The sequence below is a fragment of the Biomphalaria glabrata genome, chromosome 2 (assembly GCF_947242115.1).
Source record: "Biomphalaria glabrata chromosome 2, xgBioGlab47.1, whole genome shotgun sequence".
Taxonomy (NCBI): domain Eukaryota; kingdom Metazoa; phylum Mollusca; class Gastropoda; family Planorbidae; genus Biomphalaria; species Biomphalaria glabrata.
Genome location: NC_074712.1, coordinates 20,546,318 through 20,570,828, shown reverse-complemented (window position 1 = coordinate 20,570,828; position 24,511 = coordinate 20,546,318). Strand labels below are relative to the sequence as shown.

Sequence of the window (24,511 nt, the reverse complement as noted above, 5' to 3'; positions counted from 1 at the left end):
AGGGGTGAGGTGGGGTGGAAGCGGGTATCTGGGAGAATGTTATCGTGATCACTTTCTTTTTAAATACATAAACGATTTCTTTCCCTTGTTCGACACCAAAAAGAATAATTTATTTATTAATAGTTAATTAACTAATTGGTTATTTTTAAATTGATTCTTGATTTATCAGGTACAGATATAATTGAGCACAATTTCAACTTGATCCGAGATTGGGTGTGAGAGAAATAAAGTATACTAACTTTTTACAAGACAGACAGAGTGAGTTGATATAAGCTTTCTTACGTGAATGAAGAAAGTTTGGATCTGGAAATACCAACTCTTGTCCACAATACAATATAATGTTTCTAATTATGTGATTGCTTTACAGAATCTTTTTTGCTATGGTAGCCAACAGATATATGCGATGAAGACACTGTCAGATGGCAAACATCCGGTAACGATAGCAACTGTACACATTTACTTGAAGCACAAAAGTTCAAACCCCAGTCTCCCTAAAAAAAAAAACCCATTAAATTCAATCTCCGCCCTAGATGTTCACTCTGGGAATCAATAAAGCTGGTGGGTAGATAAATACACTAGAGAGTGAGTGAGAGAGAGAGAGAGAGAGAGAGAGAGAGAGATGGGGGAAGGGGAGAAAATGAGAGATTGAAAGAGAGTGTGTGTGTAAGTTAGGAACGTTTTGTCTACGATGACCGTGTCACACTCACTAGTATACTACAAAATGTTTGGGTGAAGATGTTCCTCCATCCCACCCACCCAGCCCCAGTGTGAGTCACGAGTCCTTGTGGAGCGCGAGGTGTCCAGCCACACGTTTTAACTAGCCTTTGCCACTCACCAGTGTCATCTTAGGGCCCTGTCCACGCCACACGCGGAATTAAGGAGACGAATATTTGTGGATAGCCACTGGTAAAGGTAAGGCGATCGTTTTGTGTTCTAGTGTTATTGTCCAATTGTGTCTTAGTGACAGCTTAGCGCCTAATGGCTTCATATAGGAATGCGAAACATTTGTGTGACAGATAATAAGATCTACTTAGCAAGGATAAACGCTTAAGTAACAGATAAGATCTAATTAGGAATGCTAAATCCTTGTGTGACAGATAATAAGATCTACTTAGAAATGCTTAACACTTGAGTGATAGATAAATAAGATCTACTTAGAAATGCTTAACACTTGAGTGATAGATAAATAAGATCTACTTAGAAATGCTTAACACTTGAGTGATAGATAAATAAGATCTACTTAGAAATGCTTAACACTTGAGTGATAGATAAATAAGATCTACTTAGAAATGCTTAACACTTGAGTGATAGATAAATAAGATCTACTTAGAAATGCTTAACACTTGAGTGATAGATAAATAAGATCTACTTAGAAATGCTTAACACTTGAGTGATAGATAAATAAGATCTACTTAGAAATGCTTAACACTTGAGTGATAGATAAATAAGATCTACTTAGAAATGCTTAACACTTGAGTGATAGATAAATAAGATCTACTACACTGTTTTCCGATTCAAATTTTAAATATCGAGGAAAAACAAGCTAAATAAAAAAAAAGCTTATCTAAGGGGAATAACTCCATACTTACACCTATATCTTACACTATTGACGAAGTTATTTCCCTTATTCGATATCAAACAAAATTATAAACTACCAATAACTATTAGTTGTTTTTTTGTTTATTGAGTCATATTTTGCTAGGAACAATGAATGCTTGTGCAAAGTTTCAACTTGATCCGAGAATAGGAAATGGGAAAAATAAATTGTACTAAAGTTGTACTGGACAGACAGACAGTGTTAATATAAGCTTTGTAATAAGCTTGAACAAACTTGTTTGATTTATTTATAAATCTTGTTTGTTGTTTGGTCTTTTTGTGAACGTTACCCATAGTTCTTTCTTACTACTGCTAGAGAACCGTCAGCCTAACTTTACACTCACTTGACTGAGTCAAAGAAAAAGAGACATTGATAAAGGCAATAAATATAGAATAGAGCCTAAACGAAATTAGAAATAATACATTTTTGGCCGACATCGTGCGTATCCAAAACTCTTGTCAACGTGTGAACTCTCCAAGCTAAACGATCTTTTTATTTGTAAGGATTTCAAAGAGGTGATTATTTTGGACTCAGGCTTATTCCAGAAAGATCTGAGGATGGAACAAACAAAAACAAAAAAAAAAGACATTTCCCCCCCCCCCCCCCCCCCCCATTCTTCCTGGCTTATGCTTTTCTTCTTTCTTGGTCTGTAACAATCTTCCAACTTTCACAACTCTTCTTCTTTCTTGGTCTGTAACATTCTTCCAACTTTCTCAACCTTCCAGTCTTCATCATTTCTCGTTTATCTTCACCTTTCTCTAGCCTCTCCACAGCAGCCCCCCCCCCCCCCCCTGATATTCATTCACTTTGTCTCGGTGGATTCTTTGACACGTTTCTCTCCCACTTTACATTCTCGGATCAAGTGGACAGTTTGCACAAACTATGTATTGTCGAAGACAAAACGAATTAATAAAAAAAATTAACCAATTGGTTTATTAATTAGTAGTAATAAATTCATAATATTTTTATATAGAAAGAGAAAAATATTGCAATATGAGTGTGTGTGTCGGTTGTGCAGTATATATTATATAATATTATATATAAGCTTTTTTTTTAAAAAAAATTACTTTTTATATTCTGCGTGTTCTTTTTTTTTTTTTACACTACTTCTATTCAAGTCAGAGCTTAATGCAACCTGGAGGGTGAAGGCTGGACGAGGATCTCAGAAACAACTCTAACGATTTTCCTAGAAATTTAACAGTTGATGTATATCGCTAAACAAAAAAGAATAACTAGCTCGTTGGCCACACGGGAAAATTTTTAATTCTGACCATTATTAATTCTCAGAAATTAAATTTAATAAAAAGAAATTTGAATTTGGCTTTAAAAACGTGGTGTGGTGTACCGATAGCTAAGTTGTTTTTCAATTTAAATTTGTTTTCAGTCTATTGAAAGATTATCTAAAGCTTTGCTAATAATTTTACGTAAATCTAGACAAAATGAAAATCAGAAGTCTAGATCTACATCTAGTTCTAGATGTCAATGTAATGAAAGCACCAACAAATAATGACACAATTTTACAATGTCGTCTGGCCCAATGGGTAAGTCGTTGGTACTTTCAGCAGAAGGCACTGAAGTTCTATACCAGGCTTGTAATAGTTTTGTTGTGATTCTAAGTTGAACAATGGAGGTATTATCTCTTTACAAAATGTATTTTTTTAATGTATTTCTGTTGTTGTTTTAATTTATTTGTATGCCCTGCGATTTCTTCTTCCTGTTTGAAAGTAGTTCGCCCTCCAACCTGAACATTTTCGGTTGTGACGCTTTAGTGTATGTTCTTTTCAGAGTACAACGAATATGGTTGTACTAGCTCTAGATCAAATGTATTGCTTCCACCTCGTAAAATAACAATAGCAAGAAGCTTAAGCTTGTTCGTTGATTGTTTTTTTTGTTTTGTTTTGTTGTTGTTTTTTTGTTGGGGGTGAGTTGGGGGGGGGGGGTGAGATATCAAAAATCACTTCAGAGTTACTTTCCCCTCATTCTATCTCTTCCGTTCAACAAGAAGCAGACGACACCCTGACTTCCTGCAGGCTTTGAACATCCTGCAGCCACGTTGACGTCACTACTACACGCACAGGTTACTTCTGCTGAATTCTTTGAAGAAAAAACAACAACAACGTAGTTTCGTTGCTACAGTACATCGTGGATAAATGTGAACTTTTGATTACAGTCATAACAAAAAAATTGACACGAGATGAAACCAAGAGCGAAATGTTAGTGTTGCAGGTGTACTAACAAACTTGACCACCTCTGGCTAGTCACAGGCTTTTTATGTGCATTGCAGCTCGCTCGCACACACACACACACACATAGAATCTTTCCAAGCTCAGCGTGGGACTAGAATATCTCTGTACTTTCATTGTACAAATAGGTATTTTAAAACAAGCTTTAGCAGAATGAGCGAAACTAAAGTCCACACATATACAAGGCACCTCCTTGGCCATTGTTTACATTGTATTGACTAGATTCTACGTTTATGTACAAGGAAAACTTACTGAGCACAATTTGTTAGGGCGCTCTAGTTTAGTGTTAAATATCAAAAGTCTAGCTAGGTTGAATAGATTTCCTGTTGGCCAGCAGCTTGGTGTGTTGTTTTGTGTCGTCCCTTATATTAAAAATAAGACTACAAAGACACAAACTCAGAGGCGGCCCTACAAGGGTCCTACCATGGGTCGTCTGCTTGGTAAGCAATGTGGATAACAAGGCAGGTTTCACTATTTCCGCACGAATATTAGAAGCCATGAAGTACAAACTACAATCAACTACAATCCTCACTCCCTTCACTACAATTAACTAAAATCCTCACTCCCTTCACTACAATGAACTACAATCCTCACTCCCTTCACTACAATGAACTACAATCCTCACTGCCTTCGCTACAATCTACTACAATCCTCACTCCCTTCACTACAATGAACTACAATCCTCACTCCCTTCACTACAATCCTCACTCCCTTCACTACAATGAAGTACAATCCTCACTCCCTTCACTACAATGAAGTACAATCCTCACTCCCTTCACTACAATGAACTACAATCTTCACTCCCTTCATTACAATGAAGTACAATCCTCACTCCCTTCACTACAATCCTCACTCCCTTCACTACAATGAACTACAATCCTCACTCCCTTCACTACAATGAACTACAATCCTCACTCCCTTCCACAACATAGACGTGGGGGGGGGGGGGGAGTATTGCCAACGTGTTTGAACTGTTTGGAAGGCTGACGTTATATCCTCTCGCCCACCAAATACATACACGTGGGGAAGGGGGGGCTGTGAAAGTATCGCCAACGTGTTTTTGTTGTTTTGAAGACAGACTTATTGTCAATATTCAAAGTTATTTTTTAAAATGTACAAATTAATTAACTCCCTCTCTTAGTATAGCCTCCCCTGTTTATTTGTTGTTGTTTGTTACTATTGATGGTAAATAGTTTTCCCATGTTGTTTTTGTGTTTCTATGAAGAGTCACCTTATACATTTCAATATCAAAACAACAACGTCTCGCTTCCAGGAGATAGCTGTCACACCACAACTTGGCAAGCTACTAAATAGCATGAAACCAGATTAGGTTCAATTTCTCTTTCTGAGATCAAAATACGACAGACGGACAGACCACACAAAACTAAGAGCAGCTTTTTCGGGTAGCCGATACAAATACAGTTTGATGCTGAAGACAGCAGGAATTGGTTGAAATGAAGTAGTAGTGTGTTCAAGTCTGTGTGTCTGTGTGTAGGATGGGGTTAACGGGCATATTTGTCTTTTTTTTTTTTTTTTGTTAAACCGATGAACGCTATTTAAAAAAAAAAGAAGTATTTTAAAAACTTTCTTGAATTTCAATTTGACTTTAGATTAAAGAAAGCAAAATTAATATATAAAATTCTAAAATAAATACGAAATTAAAATTCACCTCTTTGAGTAAAATAGAAACAATGTTTGAACTCGCTTAACCTTGAACAATTATGTCACTTTTCAAGGGATATATATATTATATAGTTATTTTTTAATAATGCAATAGACGAAAAACCCTATTCATCCAAACATAGCGTGTGTGTTTTTAAAGTCACAAAGAATGGTGAAATAATCATTTTATCCGTTTCTCAACATTATGCAAATCTAAATGTCTCTATGTCCTTCAAATAACAACGTCTCCTGTTCTTAAGTGTGTGACACTTCGACACGCAGAAAATTCAATGGACTTTGTTCAATCCTTCAACCAAACATGTGAAGCAGGGGACAATCCAGAAGAAATGAAAGACATCACTCAGGACATGTGAAGTTTCCCTTGAAATATTTCCTCCGACATCTATACCAACTTATGTGGGGGACAAAATCTATTTGGGATAAAACCCAGACTTCAATTTTACGGTTTAGAAAAAGGCAATTTTGCTAACACCAGGCTTTTAATCTAGCTGGTAGACACATCTTGACGCGCTGTACACACGTGAAATTAGCAGACGTGAGGAGCAGACGAGAGTAAATGGTCACTTCGTATCACTTCGATCCACCACCCCCCCTTCCTCTACATGGACTGTCTGGACAGGATGTAAGAACTGTTTCGATAATGACAGTAAATATCGAGAACTAGTCAGGGGCGCATCATACAGAGAACTAGTCAGGCCGTAAGAGGCACATAATACAGAGAGCTAGACACAAGTAAAATAAGAGCAAAATAGTGACACGACCCCGCCCTTACTAATTCTAAAGTCTCAATAGATAGTCAGCGCTAGAGTAGTCATTTAATTCATAAGTAAGTGTCTTCGTGTCACACGTTGTTGTTTCTAACTTCCCCAGCAGCATATCCATTTTATTTGAATTCCCCAGCAGCATATCAATTTTATTTTAATTCCCCACCAGCATCTCCATTTTATTTTAATTCCCCACCAGCATATCAATTTTATTTTAATTCCCCACCAGCATATCCATTTTATTTTAATTCCCCACCAGCATATCCATTTTATTTTAATTCCCCAGCAGCATATCCATTTTATTTTAATTTCTCGTCAGCATATCCATTTTATTTTAATTCCCCAGCAGCATATCTATTTTATTTCATTTCCCACCAGCATATCCATTTTATTTTAATTCCCCAGCAGCATATCCATTTTATTTTAATTCCCCACCAGCATATCCATTTTATTTTAATTCCCCACCAGCATATCCATTTTATTTTAATTCCCCACCAGCATATCCATTTTATTTCATTTCCCACCAGCATATCCATTTTATTTTAATTCTCCACCAGCATATCCATTTTATTTTAATTCGCCACCAGCATATCCATTTTATTTTAATTCCCTGCGAAACAATTTTATTTTTGATTCCCCACCAGCATATCCATTTTATTTGAATTCCCCACCAGCATATCTATTTTATTTTCATTCCCCACTAGCATATCCATTTATTTTCATTCCCCACCAGATTTGAATTCCCCAGCAGCATATCCATTTTATTTGAATTCCCCAGCAGCATATCCATTTTATTTGAATTCCCCACCAGCATATCCTTTTTATTTGAATTCACCACCAGCATATCCATGTTATTTGAATTGCCCAGCAACATATCCATTTTATTTGAATTCCCCACCAGCATAACCATTTTATTTTAATTCCCCACCAGCATATTCATGTTATTTGAAGTCCCCAGCAGCATATCCATATTATTTGAATTCCCAAGCAACATATCCATATTATTTGAATTCCCCAGCAGCATATTCATTTTATTTTAATTCCCCACCTGCATATCAATTTTATTTTAATTTTAATTCCCCATCAGAGCATATCCATTTTATTTAAATTTCTCGCCAGCATATTAATTTTAATTTCTCGCCAGCATATCCATTTTATTTGAATTCCCCACCAGCATATTAATTTGAATTCCCTGCCAGCATATCCATTTTATTTAAATTCCCCACCTGCATATCAATTTTATTGTAATTTTAATTCCCCCCCCCCAGCATATCCATTTTACTTTAATTCCCCGCCAGCATATCCATTTTATTTCATTTCCCACCAGCATATCAATTTTATTTTAATTCCCTGCGAAACAATTTTATTTTTGATTCCCCAGCAGCATATCCATTTTATTTGAATTCCCCACCAGCATATCTATTTTATTTTCATTCCACACTAGCATATCCATTTTATTTGAATTCCCCACCAGCATATCTATTTTATTTTCATTCCCCACGAGCATATCCATTTTATTTTCATTCCCCACCAGATTTGAATTCCCCAGCATCATATCCATTTTATTTGAATTCCCCAGCAGCATATCCATTTTATTTGAATTCCCCAGCAGCATATCCATTTTATTTGAATTCCCCAGTAGCATATCCATTTTATTTGAATTCCAGAGCAGCATATCCATTTTATTTGAATTCCCCAGCAGCATATCCATTTTATTTGAATTTCCCACTGGCATATCAATTTTATTTGAATTTCCCACTGGCATATCAATTTTATTTGAATTTCCCACTGGCATATCAATTTTATTTGAATTTCCCACTGGCATATCATATTTATTTGAATTTCCCACTGGCATATCAATTTTATTTGAATTTCCCACTGGCATGTCAATTTTATTTGAATTTCCCACTGGCATATCAATTTTATTTGAATTTCCCACTGGCATATCAATTTTATTTGAATTTCCCACTGGCATATCAATTTTATTTGAATTTCCCACTGGCATATCAATTTTATTTGAATTTCCCACTGGCATATCATATTTATTTGAATTTCCCACTGGCATATCAATTTTATTTGAATTTCCCACTGGCATATCAATTTTATTTGAATTTCCCACTGGCATATACATTTTAATTTAATTCCCCACTGGCATATCAATTTTATTTGAATTTCCCACTGGCATATCAATTTTATTTGAATTTCCCACTGGCATATCAATTTTATTTGAATTTCCCACTGGCATATCAATTTTATTTGAATTTCCCACTGGCATATCAATTTTATTTGAATTTCCCACTGGCATATCAATTTTATTTGAATTTCCCACTGGCATATCAATTTTATTTGAATTTCCCACTGGCATATCAATTTTATTTGAATTTCCCACTGGCATATCAATTTTATTTGAATTTCCCACTGGCATATCAATTTTATTTGAATTTCCCACTGGCATATCAATTTTATTTGAATTTCCCACTGGCATAAGTATTTCTTTTTTTTTTTATGCTCCCCACCAAATTGTTTATTAATTCGTATTTACATTTAAAAAGAAAATGAAATATAAAAGTTATATCGTGTTTTACTATTACATTGTATTGAAGTATTGAACAAAATCATAGACTATTGTTTCAGGAGAGGATTACATCTTCTTGTATACAATCGTCAGAATATCAAAAACTTTGCTGTTTGAAACTATTTGCCAGTTTTAATGCAAACATAATAGAATTGATGAAAATGTTTAAAAAAGAAGGAAAAAAAACGAGGGCTCTTCAATTATTCCCAGCAGTCACCGCCTCGACTGGACTGTCACCAGTTCAAGTCATAGAAATAGGGGAAAGTTAAATAAATCTTGTCGTTCTGTTTGGTTCAATGAATGCTCCCCCTAGTAGTGTGGACCAAACGTGAGTTCTTGGCAGTTGTCTTCCCCTTTCCCGCCTTGAAGGTTTCAGTAATCAAGCACGAATCAATATGTAGTTTAATCCTTATGAGTTCTGCTTGTTTCCTTAGAAATCATACAAGAAACTTGGGATTTCAGGGGAAGAAACTGATTTTTTTATCCTCTTACCAGTAATGAAATAAATTGCAGAGCAAACGTACCAGAGAACTGTATCTAGTAGCAGCCCGCCTAATCTAGGAAAGAAAACCCATCTTTACACTAGAAGTCTCATTTGGCTCTAAAGGTATATATATATATATATATAAACATCCTTGCCTCGAGTTGCCTCCCTTAAGTTATTACAATATATATATATATATATATATATATATATATATATATATATATATATATATATATATATATATATATATATATATATATATATATATATATATATATATATATATATATATAACTTACTGGAGGCAACTCGAGGCAAGGATGTTTATTCACAGGACATCACAAATACATAATAATGTAAAAACTTAAAGGGGGCAACTCAAGGAGGCAGGGATATTTATAAACAGGACATCATCACAAATACATTATAACAACATCTATCTCTAGCTCAGTCTTTTCACTTCGACTCTCGACTTGGGAGGACATCCTTCTCAGTTTGGTTTCTAGAAGTGCACACCTTCTGCACTAGCCTGGATGGCGCAAGGCAGAGTTATAACACTGCCCCCTTCTTAGACCTTTTGTCCAGAAAAGAAACAGTGCAGCGGAGGTTTGACAGTTCAGGTAGAGGTCGATCGGTGGGAACCACAGACGTTGCCCACAAAGCCATCTGCACAGTTTTCCGCGGCCGTCGCTTTTTCTTCTTCCAGTTGGCCCGTCTACGCTTGAGTTGATATCGTGGTCGCTGCTTCGACCTCATGACGATAGTCGCTGATGTCAGCCAGCTGACACAGGTAGAGTTAGTGGAGGTCAGGGTTGCCAGCCACTTAACACAAATGGAGGTTGTGGCGATCATTGTAGATTCCAGGGTTGTTGTTCCAAGACGCTGAGTCACGCGGACCTTTTCCATGGACGTCTCGTGACACAGTTGTAGGCCCACTGGTAGCCATGGTTTCAAGCACACAGTCTTTCTCAGCCTCATCTGTAAGGTACGCCCATGGAGCACCCTTGTAATGTTCATCCACCACTACATCAGGTTTCGGTGGAATTAATTCACCACCGTTCAAGTCACTCTCACTGATGTGGGCAGAAGTACAAATTTCTGTTAAGTTCAGATCTTGTAGCTGGGTTTCTTGGCATGGGCACTGTCCCCTCAGGGCGCCGCATATACAGTTTTTGTCCCTCGCCTGGGTGAAGTAGCCAAGCATTGAGTTTTCTCTTATGCCTCGGGCAAAGTCAAATTCGTTGTTTCTGTTTCGGCCATTGTTGGGGCCCGTATTCACTATTTCACCCGACGACATCCAAGGCAACGAATCAGAAACGGTCTTCAGGCTTTCATGGTTTGAGTTCTCGTCAAAGGTACTTGCAGATAAACAGAGGTCTTTAAGGTCCACAGCAATAAGCTTAACGCAGACCCAACGTTACTGAGGTACTCGTTGCAGATACATTAGGAACAAAAGCTTCAGGCACATAGCAGACTTCTCAAGCTTCTTCGTTTGTTTCTTTCCTTTGGATTTGGTACATCCCATAGAGGTCGTTGCAGCAATCGTCGTCACGTTTCTCATCTTTAAAGTCACACCCGCAAGACTTGCCCACAACACAGTCAGAGACGGCACTACAATCCCCAGCGCCTCTATCACCACTGTTTGTGCAGCCACAGTCCTGACCAGGTAACTGCTCCTTCATTAACGTGTCTATTCCTTCTTTCGCTTGCGACACCATTTGATCACTTTGGTCTTTTTGGCCTTCCTTTTTCAAAACACTCTCATCCACCTTGTTCCCCATCATATTCTCTATCATTTTCATTTCTTCACGCATCGAGTCGTATATGTCTTTTAGTGAGTCTTTCAAAGTTTTCAAAAGCTCGCCGATATCTGGATCCACCTCAAACAAATATGTTTCCGGATCCTCCCCTTCATCAGCCAGAGCCTGCCGAAGACGTGCTCTTAAAATGTCCTTTTTCTTTTCATAGCGTTTCAGACGCCGCCGCTCGAGCTCTACTTTCAGTTCCTTTAATTCCAGCTCGTCTAGCCGTTTCATAGATGTCATTTTAAATAAGCTCCTACCTAATGACTCCGTTGAGTCGCCCAACCCCACTTCTGACACCAAATGTAATAACTTAAATGAGACGACTCAACGAGACATAGATGTTTATTCACAGGACATCACAAATACATAATAACAACATCTTCCTTTAGCACAGTCTCTTCACTTTAGCTCATCCTTCCTTATCTGGTTTCTAGAAGTGCGCGACTTCTGCACTAGCCTGGATGGAGGTGCGCATGGCAGAGTTATAACAATATATACACCAGTCTCATAGGACTTTTTAGTCGCTGACCTCGTATCACAATGTCACAAAATTCAAACTTTGAACTGATGACTAAAACATATTGTCAGTATAACCTGTAATGCATAGTTGAATCAATAACATTCTTCTAGTCCACAATGCACATAATGTGACACGATTGCCCAACATTTTATTATGTACTTGAACATATATACTATAGAATCCTAAGTAAGGTTTCACAAACACTAGACATGAAAAGAGAAAGTCTATATTGACATCGTGAGGATTTAAACGATAGACTAAACAATAGTAAGGAGGCCATAAACCTTTTTTTTTTTTTTGCAAGTGGCAGATGGAAATGGGAAGATGGTAAGGAAGAGTAGATGCGGATAGATACAGCGCAGACGTGTCAATGATAAGGCCCGTGTTGATTGTTGATTTGTTGATTTGAGGCACATCGGCACAATTTAGGCCATGTCGTGCCTGCAGTCCCTTAAGGACTACTCTCTCTCTAAACAACAAGGGCCAGATTCTATACAGTCATATAATTAAAATCAAGGTCTATTCACAGTTAAAATAGTAAAGGTAGTAAAAATTTAAATATTTGGTAAAAATCTAATGTAAATAGTGCATGTTCACAAATTCAGAAATCAGATCTTCGTAGATAGCCCCACTTCCCGAATAAAGCCCAGTACCTTCCCAGGGTCGACATTATTAAATAGTGTTTTTAGATAAGTGGCTCTAAAATATTTCGCCCTGACATCCTGGTATCTGGGGCAATCAACGAGGATATGTTCCACGGTGAGGCGAGAGTCACAGTACTCGCAAAGTGGGGGCTCCTCTCTCTTCAGTACAAAAGAGTGCGTGATGTAGGTGTGGCCAATCCTAAGTCTGGACATGGTTGTGCTACCACGCCTTGTCAGACCCTTAGATGTGGGCCGCCACCTGACATCCGCCACAATCTGCCTGGGTTTACTGTAAGTCTCAGCCTCCCATCGGTTCTGCCACTCTCGATAGGTGGCAGAGGCAATACTTTGTCTCAGGTCCGAGTAGGGAATTTGGGTTCCTGACACCGCATGATTTAGGGCTCTCTTTGCTTCTCTGTCTGCGGCTTCGTTTCCCTCAATGCCAACATGGGAGGGGACCCAGATGAAGGTGACATCCCTACGGTCGGCTGTTATTAGGTCCAACAGCTTCAGGCTCTGATAAGGCCCGTGGGTCACATCGAACCGCCAAGAGCAAACTGTAAATTGATCAATCGAAAGTAAATTGTACTGTCTGTATGTTTTTACTACGAAAATGTAAGAGTGCGTCTTCGGTTAAAATAAGTGGTGCGTCATTTTGAATCAATCTGAAAACAAAATGGCTAACCTGAAGTGCGAGCTCTTTAAGAAAATGAACAGTATAGAATTCTAATGGAAATCGGACGTGACATTGATGTATGTTGTTCAAAATAGTTAGGTCTATGAAAGCTTTTTGGTCAAAATAGTCAGGTCTATGAATGCTTGTTCAAAATAGTTAGGTCTATGAATGCTTGTTCAAAATAGTTAGGTCTATGAATGTTTGTTGTTCAAAATAGTTAGGTCTATGAATGTATGTTGTTCAAAATTGTTAGGTCTATGAATGCTTGTTCAAAATAGTTAGGTCTATGAATGCTTGTTCAAAATAGTTAGGTCTATGAATGCTTGTTATTCAAAATAGTTAGGTCTATGAATGTATGTTGTTCAAAATAGTTTGGTTTATGAATGTATGTTGTTCAAAATAGTTTGGTTTATGATTACATGTTCAAAATAGTTAGGTCTATGAATACATGTTCAAAATAGTTAGGTCTATGAATACATGTTCAAAATAGTTAGGTCTATGAATACATGTTCAAAATAGTTAGGTCTATGAATGCTTGTTCAAAATAGTTAGGTCTATGAATGCTTGTTCAAAATAGTTAGTCTATGAATGCTTGTTCAAAATAGTTAGGTCTATGAATGCTTGTTCAAAATAGTTAGGTCTATGAATTCTTGTTCAAAATAGTTAGGTCTATGAATGCTTGTTGTTCAAAATAATTAGGCCTATGAATGTTTTTCAAGGTATACAGGTCTATGAATACTTGTTTGTAAAGATATTTTTCTCTCATTTCCAATCTATTCATTTTTTTTCGCTTAATTTATTTGCGTCTTCTGTACATGTAAATAGGAGCTGGTAAAAGTTTACGGTAAATCTTTTGGTCAAGGAAACAATGGAGACGATGTGACTAAAAAGATGAACACAAATTATTTATAACAAAGGAATGAAATGTATTTTCAATGATTACTTACTGTTATAGTTTGAAAAGTTCAAATGGACAATCATTTCTTTCCCTCTAGACCTATTAGATAGCACACTTACAAACTTTGAAAACAGTTGTCTGTCTTTGTGTGCTGAAAGCACTAACGCCTGTCCATATTCTCTGTCCACTCCAGACGTTGTTGGTCAGTAATTACACAGCATTGGGTTCATTATTCTCTTCTCATTCTATTAGCCATGAAGGTCAAGGTCTGTGCTCTGATGGTCACCCTGCCTCTGGCCATTCAGGCCGCTTACTACAGCAGCCACAAGACGGACGAGCAATGCGGCCACTGCTGCCGGGGATTTATCGGGCCCGCGGGGACGCCGGGACAGCACGGTCAGCCCGGTCATAGGGGCGAGGATGGGCAGCCAGGGCCAAAGGGAGAGAAGGGCGATACGGGAAACAAGGGTTTCACAGGTGAGTTGATTGATCATAATCATTGGGAGAGGGGAGTGTTCATGAAACTCATTTGCTCTTTAAGGAAATAACTATGTACTTTTTTTTATCAAACAGTAGTTTGGTTCCAAATTTGGTCATAATTAAATTAATTGTAGGTATGTTTTAAAAGTCAAATATTTTATCTTTATTGAGAATTTAGGTAAATCATTTGTGGTTTTAAAAAAATGTTTGTTTTTACTGATAATTTCGATCATAAGTTTTCGTCCTCATTAAAAAATTAATTTAAAAGGGATTTAAACCATAGGTGTCCTTGGAAATCATTGTCTACAAACCTTGAAAAAAGTAAGCTAAACAAAATCCCAATATATGTCGTTAACTTCAAAATAAGTACGCATCTCTTAGCGAGCTTTGTCGAAACAGATGAAAAACATCAACAATATTGGGGTATCGTCTTCCCAACGTTGGTGTACGCCTTTGAGCATGCAAAGAAGCTGAACCACTTCCTCGGAAAAATTCTGAAAGTTAAGTTGCAAGTTAAGTTGCCTGGCACACAAGTCCTACAAAAAGCGGGCATAGCTTCCACCAATCTAAATTGCGATGGGCAGGCCATGTCTGCAGAATGGACAACTCCCGCATCTCAAAAAGGCTCCTTTACGGCTAGCTAACAGATGGTGGTCAAAGTAAACCCTCAAAACCTTCCTGAGAACTTTCAACATGGACCTGCCACCTGGGAGACGGAAGCAAAAGATAGAGCCTCACGACATCGCGATGAAATCGCTGAGGAAAAAAAACCAGGGCGGAAGAAAAGCGCCATGGAGAAAATCGTTAGCTTGTCTGTGTGCAGCCGAACATTTGGGGCTCGTGTAAGTCTTACAAGTCACATAAGAAGGTAGAAAAATGCAGTCAAAAGTCCCTTAGCCTCCTGGATTTAAAAAAAAGTGGTCATTAACCTATTACGCTGGAGGAACTATATAGAAGAATATAGCGCCCAAATACTAGACATGGACATATTCACAAACCTTTCATTCAAAATGCTGTGAGTGGTTAATGTTTATATGATGGGAGATCATCTGAATGTAAAGTTAGAAATGCATAAGCAATGACAACTTAAAGCTAAGGCCTACTCCAAACACTCCATGACCCAATGAAATCCTCAGAATATTCTGGTGAAACACAAACATTGCCAGCCTATAAACAATCGGAACATGTTGAAGAAACGCTTTAAAAAAAGAAATCAAGAGTTCACTTGGAACTCCTTTAGCCGTTCAAATCTTAGACTATATATCACTGGATTGCTATCTGACCTCGTTGTTGGACGTTTAATGTTAAACATAGAATCCAGTGGCATACGAACTTCGGTAGACAACGCATTTTGGATTTCAGAACAACATATATGGCTTGCACAATATTTTAGCGGCCCCCGAAAGGGGAAAAGAAGCTATTAGTTTTGTGTGGCCTGTCTGTCAGTTCGTCCCGTTTAGATCTCAGAAACTAGAAGAGAAAATGAAAATCGGACATCATGATATTTTAGATCATTCAAAGTTCTGATGCAATGGCTACTTTTTTCTTTTCCGAAAGTGAACCATCTAATGTTTTAAATTATATATGCATGCAGATTTTTCAAAAAAATTACACCACTTTTCAATGAAAAACTTCAGGGGGGTAACATTTTTAAAAAGGTCATGGACTTCGTCATTAATAACTCAAGCTTCATTCATAGATTCACGCATTGGTAAAAAAAAAAAAAGTTGAATCTAAGGTCACAATGGTAAGAGTGTCAATGGATGATTATAAAATATATTTTCCATTTATTAACTAACTCATTGAATAGAATACTGATTCAACTGTTGTTTTTAAAAAAGAATTTTGATACGAAATTCGTTTTAGTTATAAGTTTCAAAAATAACAAACTACCTTTATAGCGCTCAGTTTCGACATATCTTCATTATAGGGGCCTACACTTGACAGTCTAAATAAGACTAAATAGAGCCCAGGTATAGATATATTTATAATATATATATTATAATGTATTGATAATTTGAAGAAAATTGTTATTATTAAGGTAATAACTTATCTTCTGACAGCTTAGGGGTGCAGATTTATTTATTATGTAAACAATAGTATCACATCAAGAAATGAATCGGACACGAACAGCATAGTACACCATTACCCAGTAACAAAAGGCCTACTATTCATGATCATAACAATGGCCTAGGTCTAGCAATTCGAAAATTAAACGTGTACATTCATACGAGTTCTAGTCTAGATCTAGTAGATAGTTATTTCTTAGAAGAATAAATCTTTTTTAGTTTCTTTTTATTACATGTAGCATGTTATTAATTTTGAATGTATGGATAAGGTTAATAATTATTATTTTAAATAATATAAGTGTACGCTAAACGAATATATGGAGATGCTGTGGCTAAGCACTTGGAACCGGAAGTCCCGTGTTCAAATCCTGGTGAAGACGCTAGGTGGACCACTTCGGGGGCCGATTTTGAGTTTGTGTTCCCACACAGACTGTCTTTGTAACCTTGTTTAAAATTATTTTTCTGAAAGAATAAGTAAAGTTCAATCCCATACCTAAATAAATCTGTCCGCATTCTCGTCCATGATGGTGACAAAGTAAATGTTTAGGAGTAAGCGATGTTTGTTCTCGTATCCATCCGGAAGTAAAAGAAGTTAGTTGTAAAAGAAGTTAGTTGTAATAGAAGTTAGTTGTGGTTTGACTGGAAGGTTATGAGAAGCAAAGATCTAGTCGTCCTGTCTATCTAGTGAGGTTGACAGAAATAGTGTCCACGTAAATGTGGGTTGGGCAAATAAGTCTAGTAGTTAAGCAGTTTGAGACGAGTTCAGTTGAGCTGACTTGACCGAATCCTGAAAGTCAAATGACAAGACAGAGTGAGCAGCACTGAGTTGAAGGTCTCCTCAGTATACCCACCTTCTGAGTGAACTTTGCCAAACGGCTTGGCCATGTCCGCCGTATGAAGAATGAACAAAACCCTACAATTATTATCTATGACCAGCTTAGGTGCAAGGACAGCTGGTCGCCCCCCCCCCCCCCCCACCTTGTTCAAGAATGTGGTCTCAAAGTAGTGGACTTGGATGCTGAACCGGATATTGATTTGATATGACCCTAAGGTATTAAGAGATATTGGGCCCATGGTGGGGCAAGCTTTCCATTGCTATTTCGTCAAAATGATTGGAAATAACCCGGCAACCATTTTTGTGGCATTTTACGTCTCGAGAAATGTCTTCCCTTTGCAACTTCTTGTGTGACTAAGGAGGCCAATCCTAGACATACAGCTGTGGTCACAGGTTGGGCAGATGTAATCACCAGGCGCCGTTGCATTTTCACCCTTTTTTTCTACTACTGTTGTGTTGGAATGTGCAATCTGGGACCCATCCTTTATGCTCACTCTCCATGTGGATCTATCCAGTGCCACTTTTTTCCCAGCTGCTAGTGTCGATTTTGAAGAGTTTCATGTCGCGCTTGCATACAACCGTATACCGTAAAAGTGGGCGACCAGCGGCTCTCCTGCATTCTGTTAGATCGCCATACAGAATGTCTTGTGGAAGTCGACCTACTGGCATTCTACGAACGTGGCCAAGCCAGCCAAGGCGACTGCTGCTGATAACACAGCGGATGTCCTGGCACCCTGCTCTTCGTAGCACTTCCTCATTGGTTATTTTATCTTGCCACCTTATTTTAAAGATTCGCCTTAGGCAACAGAGGTGGAAGACATTCAGCTTTCTTGACATGAGTAGGTTGACCATGTTTCATTTCTGTATAGCAAAGTGCTCATCACACAGGCCCGATAGACTAAGGCTTTAGCATTGTTAGTATGCAAGATATTGTCCCACGCTCATTTCTGCAGCCGTGATACGGTGCCCATTGCTTTGGCTATCCTGTTGTTTATGTCTTTATCCAGTAGAGTAGAGCATCGTTGGATATGATGGAGCCAAGATAGCAAAAATGGTCAACAGTTTCTAGTGGTTAGCCATTAATGGTTACTTGAGGTGCAGTATTTGTGTTCTGAACTAGTTTCTTAAGTCTTACTTTAACTAATTTAAGCCTAACTTCTGGCAAGTAGAAGATAGTTTTGTCAACCAGGGACTGAAGCCAAAATAGCTGCATCATCAGCATACAGATGTTCTGTGATAAGTATCTTCCTAACCTTGGTTTTTGCCCGCAGCCTTGATACATTAAATTACGTAGTTTTTCAGAGGATCTTGTATGGAGAAATACAAAGCAATACAAGACCGATGTTTCCACGCTCTGGAGGACGTAATTAAAAACATCCCAAGGACCGAGCACCTCTAGATCAATGGAGACTTGAATGCCCGACTTGGTGATGAAAACGATGCGTTGAAAAATGTCTGGCACCTCATTGTGTTGGCAAAAATCAATGACAATGGCCAAAGACCACTCGAGTTATGTAGCTCTCATGAACTTTATACAACAGATACATGCTTCTCTGTCAAGGAAGGACACAAATGCTCTTGGCGGCACCCACGTTCAATAGGTGGCACCAGCTTGACCTCTGCATCACTCGAAGAATGGATCTGATAAGTGTCATCCACACCTGCTCATACCATAGTGCGGACTGCAACTCAGACCATTCACTAGTGCTAAGCAAGATCAAACTACTTCTCAAGAAGGCTTATACTTCCAGTCAATCTAGAACTAGGAGAATTAACGTTAACCATGTAGGTGACCCAGAGAAGTCTTCACTCTTTGGCGAGCTCCTGAACAGTTCAATTCCCTTGATAAGTGATGAAGAAGACATCTTTATCAGATGGGAGAAATTAAGAGATCTAATCTACAGTTAAGCAATTACCGCCTTTGGTCGTCAAATCTAGCAAATCTAGCACAGATGGAACCTTGTATAGAGAAAAAGCGATCAACACACCTCGCTCACAAAGCAAAACCTTGTCCTAAATCTTTACAAGCCTTCAAAACTGCTAATATTTATTTATGTATTTATTTCAGGCATGAAAGGAGACGAAGGGCCTGTTGGTCCCAAAGGAACTCGTGGGAGGAAAGGTGTAAAAGGAGAATGTGGCCTCCCAGGACCGCAAGGCATAAAGGGGGACATCGGACCACCGGGACCCACAGGTGAGTAATCTGTAGACTCGCCATGTACATTGTTTTACTCGAGCTCATCACACTAATCTCCTCTTTGGTCGCATTTCGATGTTTGAAAAGAAGAGGAAGCGATATGTGGAAATATAGGAGAGAACCTATGGAGAAACGTTAACAAAAAAAAAAAAGAAGAAAAGAATGCGGGTAGGGAAGGTTTTGAATAAAAAGATAAATAGACAAAATAAACAATGTCAAGGACATTATAGTGAAAGATCACTGTTGCCAACTAAATAATACATCTCACTAAACTGTGACTATACTGATAGAGCTTAAAAATTGGATTTTTGCAGTACCTCAAAAAATGAGCAGAAATGGTTAAATACATAGCTCAACAACACATACGTATTCTGTACACTGAATACACCGGTGACTCCTTTATGAAAATCTTCTATCCGCTTCAATTATACATTCTGAGTTCAACGTACAACACAGCTCAAGTTAAATCCCAAATAGAAAACTCGTAACCACCTTCGGGATTCAGACTGAGTGCAATTTTTTGTTTTGTTTTGCAAGCTAACAATTAGTCTGCAAACATCTTTATTTACACACTAATTGAACTATTTGTCTTCAAGCCTGTTAAATTTATGGGTAATGACATGTAGTAATATAATATCTATCTTAAAATTTGAACCAAAAATATAAGAACACAAATAGAAACATATCAACATAACTTTTAACTTTAACAACAACGGTATCATAATATTGAGAGGCTCAACGATGACTTTAGCAGCCCAATTAAAGAATTTAAAAGTGCACAAAGATGGTTGACATTACAATGAATACTAAAAAAAAAATAATCTTGTATTGAATCAGGTCCACCCGGAGAGCCAGGAGTAAAAGGAGCCAAGGGTGACCAGCCGGCACGTGTTGCCTTCACTGTGACCCGAAGTGAGCCCCTGGGACCTGTGCTACAGAAGACGCCCATTACGTTCGACAAAATACACTTGAACATCGGGGACAGCTTCGACGTCTACTCGTCCCATTTTATATGCAAGGTAACGCTCGACCTATGACCTTAATGCTCAACGATGTCATTTTTAGTTTTTCTAAGCGAGGCACTGTCAGGGTTACTTAGTCATAGTCAGTGGATATATTGAAGGTTAACATTCGAATTAATGGAGAGAGATGGGTGCTGCAATAGTAATATTCAAGGTTCTTTTCAGTGGTAACGCCAAAAAGAAAGGGTTAACATATCCACAGATTTTATTTGTGACATGTTTCTTACTAGTTTCATATCTCTTCAGGTCAATGGCACCTATCTATTTACAGTCCACGTGCTCAGCATGGAGAACCAGACGGCTTACGGGTGGCTGATGCTCAACAACGACCACCAGATGGCGTTTCACGGGGATGCGCAGTCGCGCCACGGAACCGGAAGTAACACAGTCATTCTCAGGCTATCCAAGGAGGATCACGTCTGGATTCAGCTCAATGAGAACTCCGCAATACTGAACCACTTCTCTTCCTTTTCGGGCCACATATTGTTCGAAGATTGAGATTATGTGAGAACTTACTAGGATTCAAAATGTGACAGATGTGTGTACGGAACAAAATGATTGGAATGGATGGGATTATATACTCTTTTCTTCGTTCAACATCTCAGCGGAAGTGATGACTTCGCCATTATCGTCGTCTAGTTTTTGTAGGTATGACTATACAACACATTGGATAAGCACGCTTTTTAACCATAACGTGTTCATTAAACTAAAAAGCTACATGTTCCGTCGATTTCTATAAATAGCGGTTAAAAATGAATAGATTACTTTGGGATGCTACCCACGTGACATTTCGTCAGCAGACGACTAGACTTGAAGTACTTGGAATACGACGATGTGATGCTATACAATGAAACCAAAGGCTCAGTTTCTAAGGAGAAGGCTCACCATTCTATGATGTGACCTAATATATCGTAAGCACTTTTCTGTTGTTCTTTGCTGAAGGTGGTTACACAAATATTGTATAATGTGTACGTCTATCATGTCAATGTTTACAATGTGATTGAATGGACACGACAGTGTAAGCCGTGTTAGTGCATACATGTATGGAGCTCTAAATCATTTTATCTACGTTTACTTGCTGTTGATATATTATGTACATATATAGTACACATTCTCATTGATTCTATAGTTTATATTTTATATCTCTATTTCAAATACACACAGATGTGCTATTGTTATAAAGGTTAGTGAAATAAATACTATGAACTATACTGTGCAAACATTGGATCAAACGCAAGGAATGTTCGTATGGGCCATACGCTAGATATTACATACATGCAGCAGAAAGAAAAAAACACAGCAAACTGAAGTACTGTACACTCGAGCAATACTTTTACAGATATATCGCAAAATATAGATGGCGAAATATAAATGTGTATTTCAATGACGTCAAACTTTCACATTTTGTCTATTAACAAAATTGCCATTAGCCTCATCGTTACTCTATAAACTGAAAAAGTTAATAATGTTTTCTGTACAGATCATTTCTTCTAGAGAAGAGCCTTTGTGCTTTAAGCTAATTTAAAGCCCACACTTCACCCTAGCTTCCCTCGGCAATGACTGGGTAGGAACACACAAATAATTGGACTACAGGTCTTGCGTGGAAATTATTTTCAATCCTCAGCCACAGCCTCGAGATATGTCCAGACTCTTACGCTATCCGATCAACTCGCTATAGATGTCAGCTCTGAAGTACTAGGACACTGGGTCACTCTTTACGTATGTATTTATTTCCATTGGTAAAGAACAAAACAAAAGCTCCCTTTGAATATTCAATCTACGTTTCTGTCACTGATATGCATTGCTTCCAAGTCTTCTGTTCCAATGAAAGCAATTATTCTAGCAAACAACTTTCAAATATTCATCTCAAAATGAAGACAAGATGAAATTATCCAGTTATCTGTTTAGTATTGGGGAAATACTTTCAGACCTAACTGCCTAGGTATGATATAATATAATAAAGTTCATTATTTGTGCTCTACTTCGATATAATATCAGAAGTGCCGTACTTACACAGCAAAGATATATTTTCTACTTTGTAATACTGTGTGAGTATAGCCCAGTAGACTATAAGCCAACACACTCAAGTTTCATAAAAATGCTTTACTTAGGTTTACTTTAAACCTTAAATAGTATTGGCCTAAAAACACTGAAATTTGGAATAGGAAAAACTGAATAAAGTGTGTGTGTGTGTATACTATTTATTCAAGAACACGGACAAGCCAAAGGCTTGGCTATTATCGAGGTAGGGGTAAGAAGTATCTTTAGATTTCTAGTCTATGGGTTAGCAAGCATTTGTATAGGTTTGTGTAATGGTTGTGAATCTGGCCATTCTTGTCCATGCCCATACAGTTTGACACTAAAAGATTTTTACATGTTTTTGTTTCCCCCCTGTCTCCAGTGTGTGTGTCACGTCATCATTCAAACAGAAACCTCAGTGGCTGTGTTAGTAGTATGTGTGTGTGTGTGTGTGTGCGCGCGCATGTTTGTGAGGGACAAGGCCACAAGACGGACAGCTCCGAATCAAAACATTTTCCAGTCTTATAGTTTCGGCCAACATTTTCTGACTCGACGGAACCAATGTTCCAATTATCTTGAGATCTAAACCAGTGTCAACTTATTTCTACTCAAGGTCATGCATCTACATCAAGAAAAAAAAAAACTAGATCAAGATTAACATTGCGTAACAGTTCAAATGTCAAAGTGCAACCAAGAAGAGACAGTGTCCTCTAGCCGACTGACAAGGTGATGCACTCAAAGTGTCCTAACTTTCAACATACTGTGTACACACTTGGTGTGACGTTCTTTTGGAGTCAGATCTAGATCTTAACTGAAAATTACTCACTGAGTCAGATCTATATGTATTCATGTCACTGTTAATCGAAAACAATAGAGAGCCCAAAACTGACATGACCTGAACAATGTACGTATGTATTGCTCTGTACAATGATGTCCTTTGAATGTGGAGTTGATCTGTCTGGACAGCGGAACACATCTCTCATGTAGTTTTGAACAAATCTGTGTTAAGATGTTTTTGTATGCTTTAAGACAATTTATTTGTAGAATGTAGGTCAATTAGAATCATTTTATCAAATTGTTATATTCTATTTTATAATAATAAAAAAAAACTTCAAAGTTATAACAGTGTCTACAGTGTATTATCGTATTTGCGGTGCATTCGTGTCTAGTGAGGTCAGGTGTGTGTCTACAGTGTATTATTGTGTTTCAAATGTATTCATGGGTGTCTAGTGTGGTCAGGTGTGTGTCTACAGTGTATTATTGTGTTTCAAATGTATTCATGTGTCTAGTGTGTGTTCCTGTGTGTCTAAATGGTGTCCATGTGTCATCATTTGATTCCGTTGCTTTTTTTTTTGTTGTTTTTATTTTGTAATTTACATTTTTCTTTTAACGCTTGTAAGTATGTCTTCAATTTATATTTGATGTCATCTAGTAAAGCTTCGTGTATGGTTCTAGGCAACACAATGAATACAAAAAAAAGAATATAGCTTCAATGTAAAGATACAACGGATTGAACAATGTTAGTTCAGGATGGAGCGCAAAGGTTCAAACAGCAAACAAACAAATTTCGATAAAAAGTTTTTTTTTATTGAGTTTTGCTTTTGTGAATATCTTTCTTCTGTGTCACTTTCTTCTGTGTCACCTTCTTCTATGTCACTTTCTTCTATGTCACTCGTAAAGTCAACGTACTAAGGCCAGTATCATGACTTCAACTAGAACTACCGCATGCTAAATACCCCCCCCCCCCACATTTCAATTAAGTCGTCTTATACATCTGACATTGAATATCAAACAGCTTCAGACTCAACAGTGTCGAGGGAAAAAAGTTCGTTCTAAAGTTTTAGATCTTTGGGCTTCGCTGACATACGGCAGACTTATAAATGACTACATGTGTGTTACATATCTTGTAGTCACTAGACATCCAAGTCCAAGATGTCAGACAGGGGAACGAAACATTGATTCTAATAATGACTAAGATCACCCTCCCCACCCCGAAC

General features: G+C 37.8%; 3 protein-coding genes across 7 annotated transcripts in view; 2 read left to right on the top strand and 1 right to left on the bottom strand.

Annotated features, from left to right (window-relative positions):
• Window positions 1-24,511, top strand: part of LOC106055673 (60S ribosomal protein L3-like) — a 185,617-nt gene that overhangs the window by 97,141 nt on the left and 63,965 nt on the right. The window lies entirely within an intron of this gene.
• Window positions 1-24,511, bottom strand: part of LOC106068153 (DNA ligase 1-like) — a 66,202-nt gene that overhangs the window by 21,273 nt on the left and 20,418 nt on the right. The gene's annotated exons all lie outside the window — the stretch shown is intronic.
• LOC106068527 (complement C1q subcomponent subunit C-like) lies at window positions 787-24,511 on the top strand. Of its 2 annotated transcripts, none has more exons than XM_013227910.2 (5): window positions 787-912; window positions 14,145-14,369; window positions 19,345-19,470; window positions 20,311-20,492; window positions 20,742-24,511. In XM_013227910.2, exons 2-5 carry the CDS (start codon window positions 14,147-14,149, stop codon window positions 20,991-20,993), a joined length of 783 nt encoding a protein of 260 aa, XP_013083364.2. In that variant the 5' UTR covers window positions 787-912; window positions 14,145-14,146; the 3' UTR covers window positions 20,994-24,511. The 2 variants fall into 2 exon arrangements, with proteins under 2 accessions (XP_013083364.2, XP_013083363.2); XM_013227909.2 differs by lacking the exon at window positions 787-912 and adding an exon at window positions 12,985-13,071.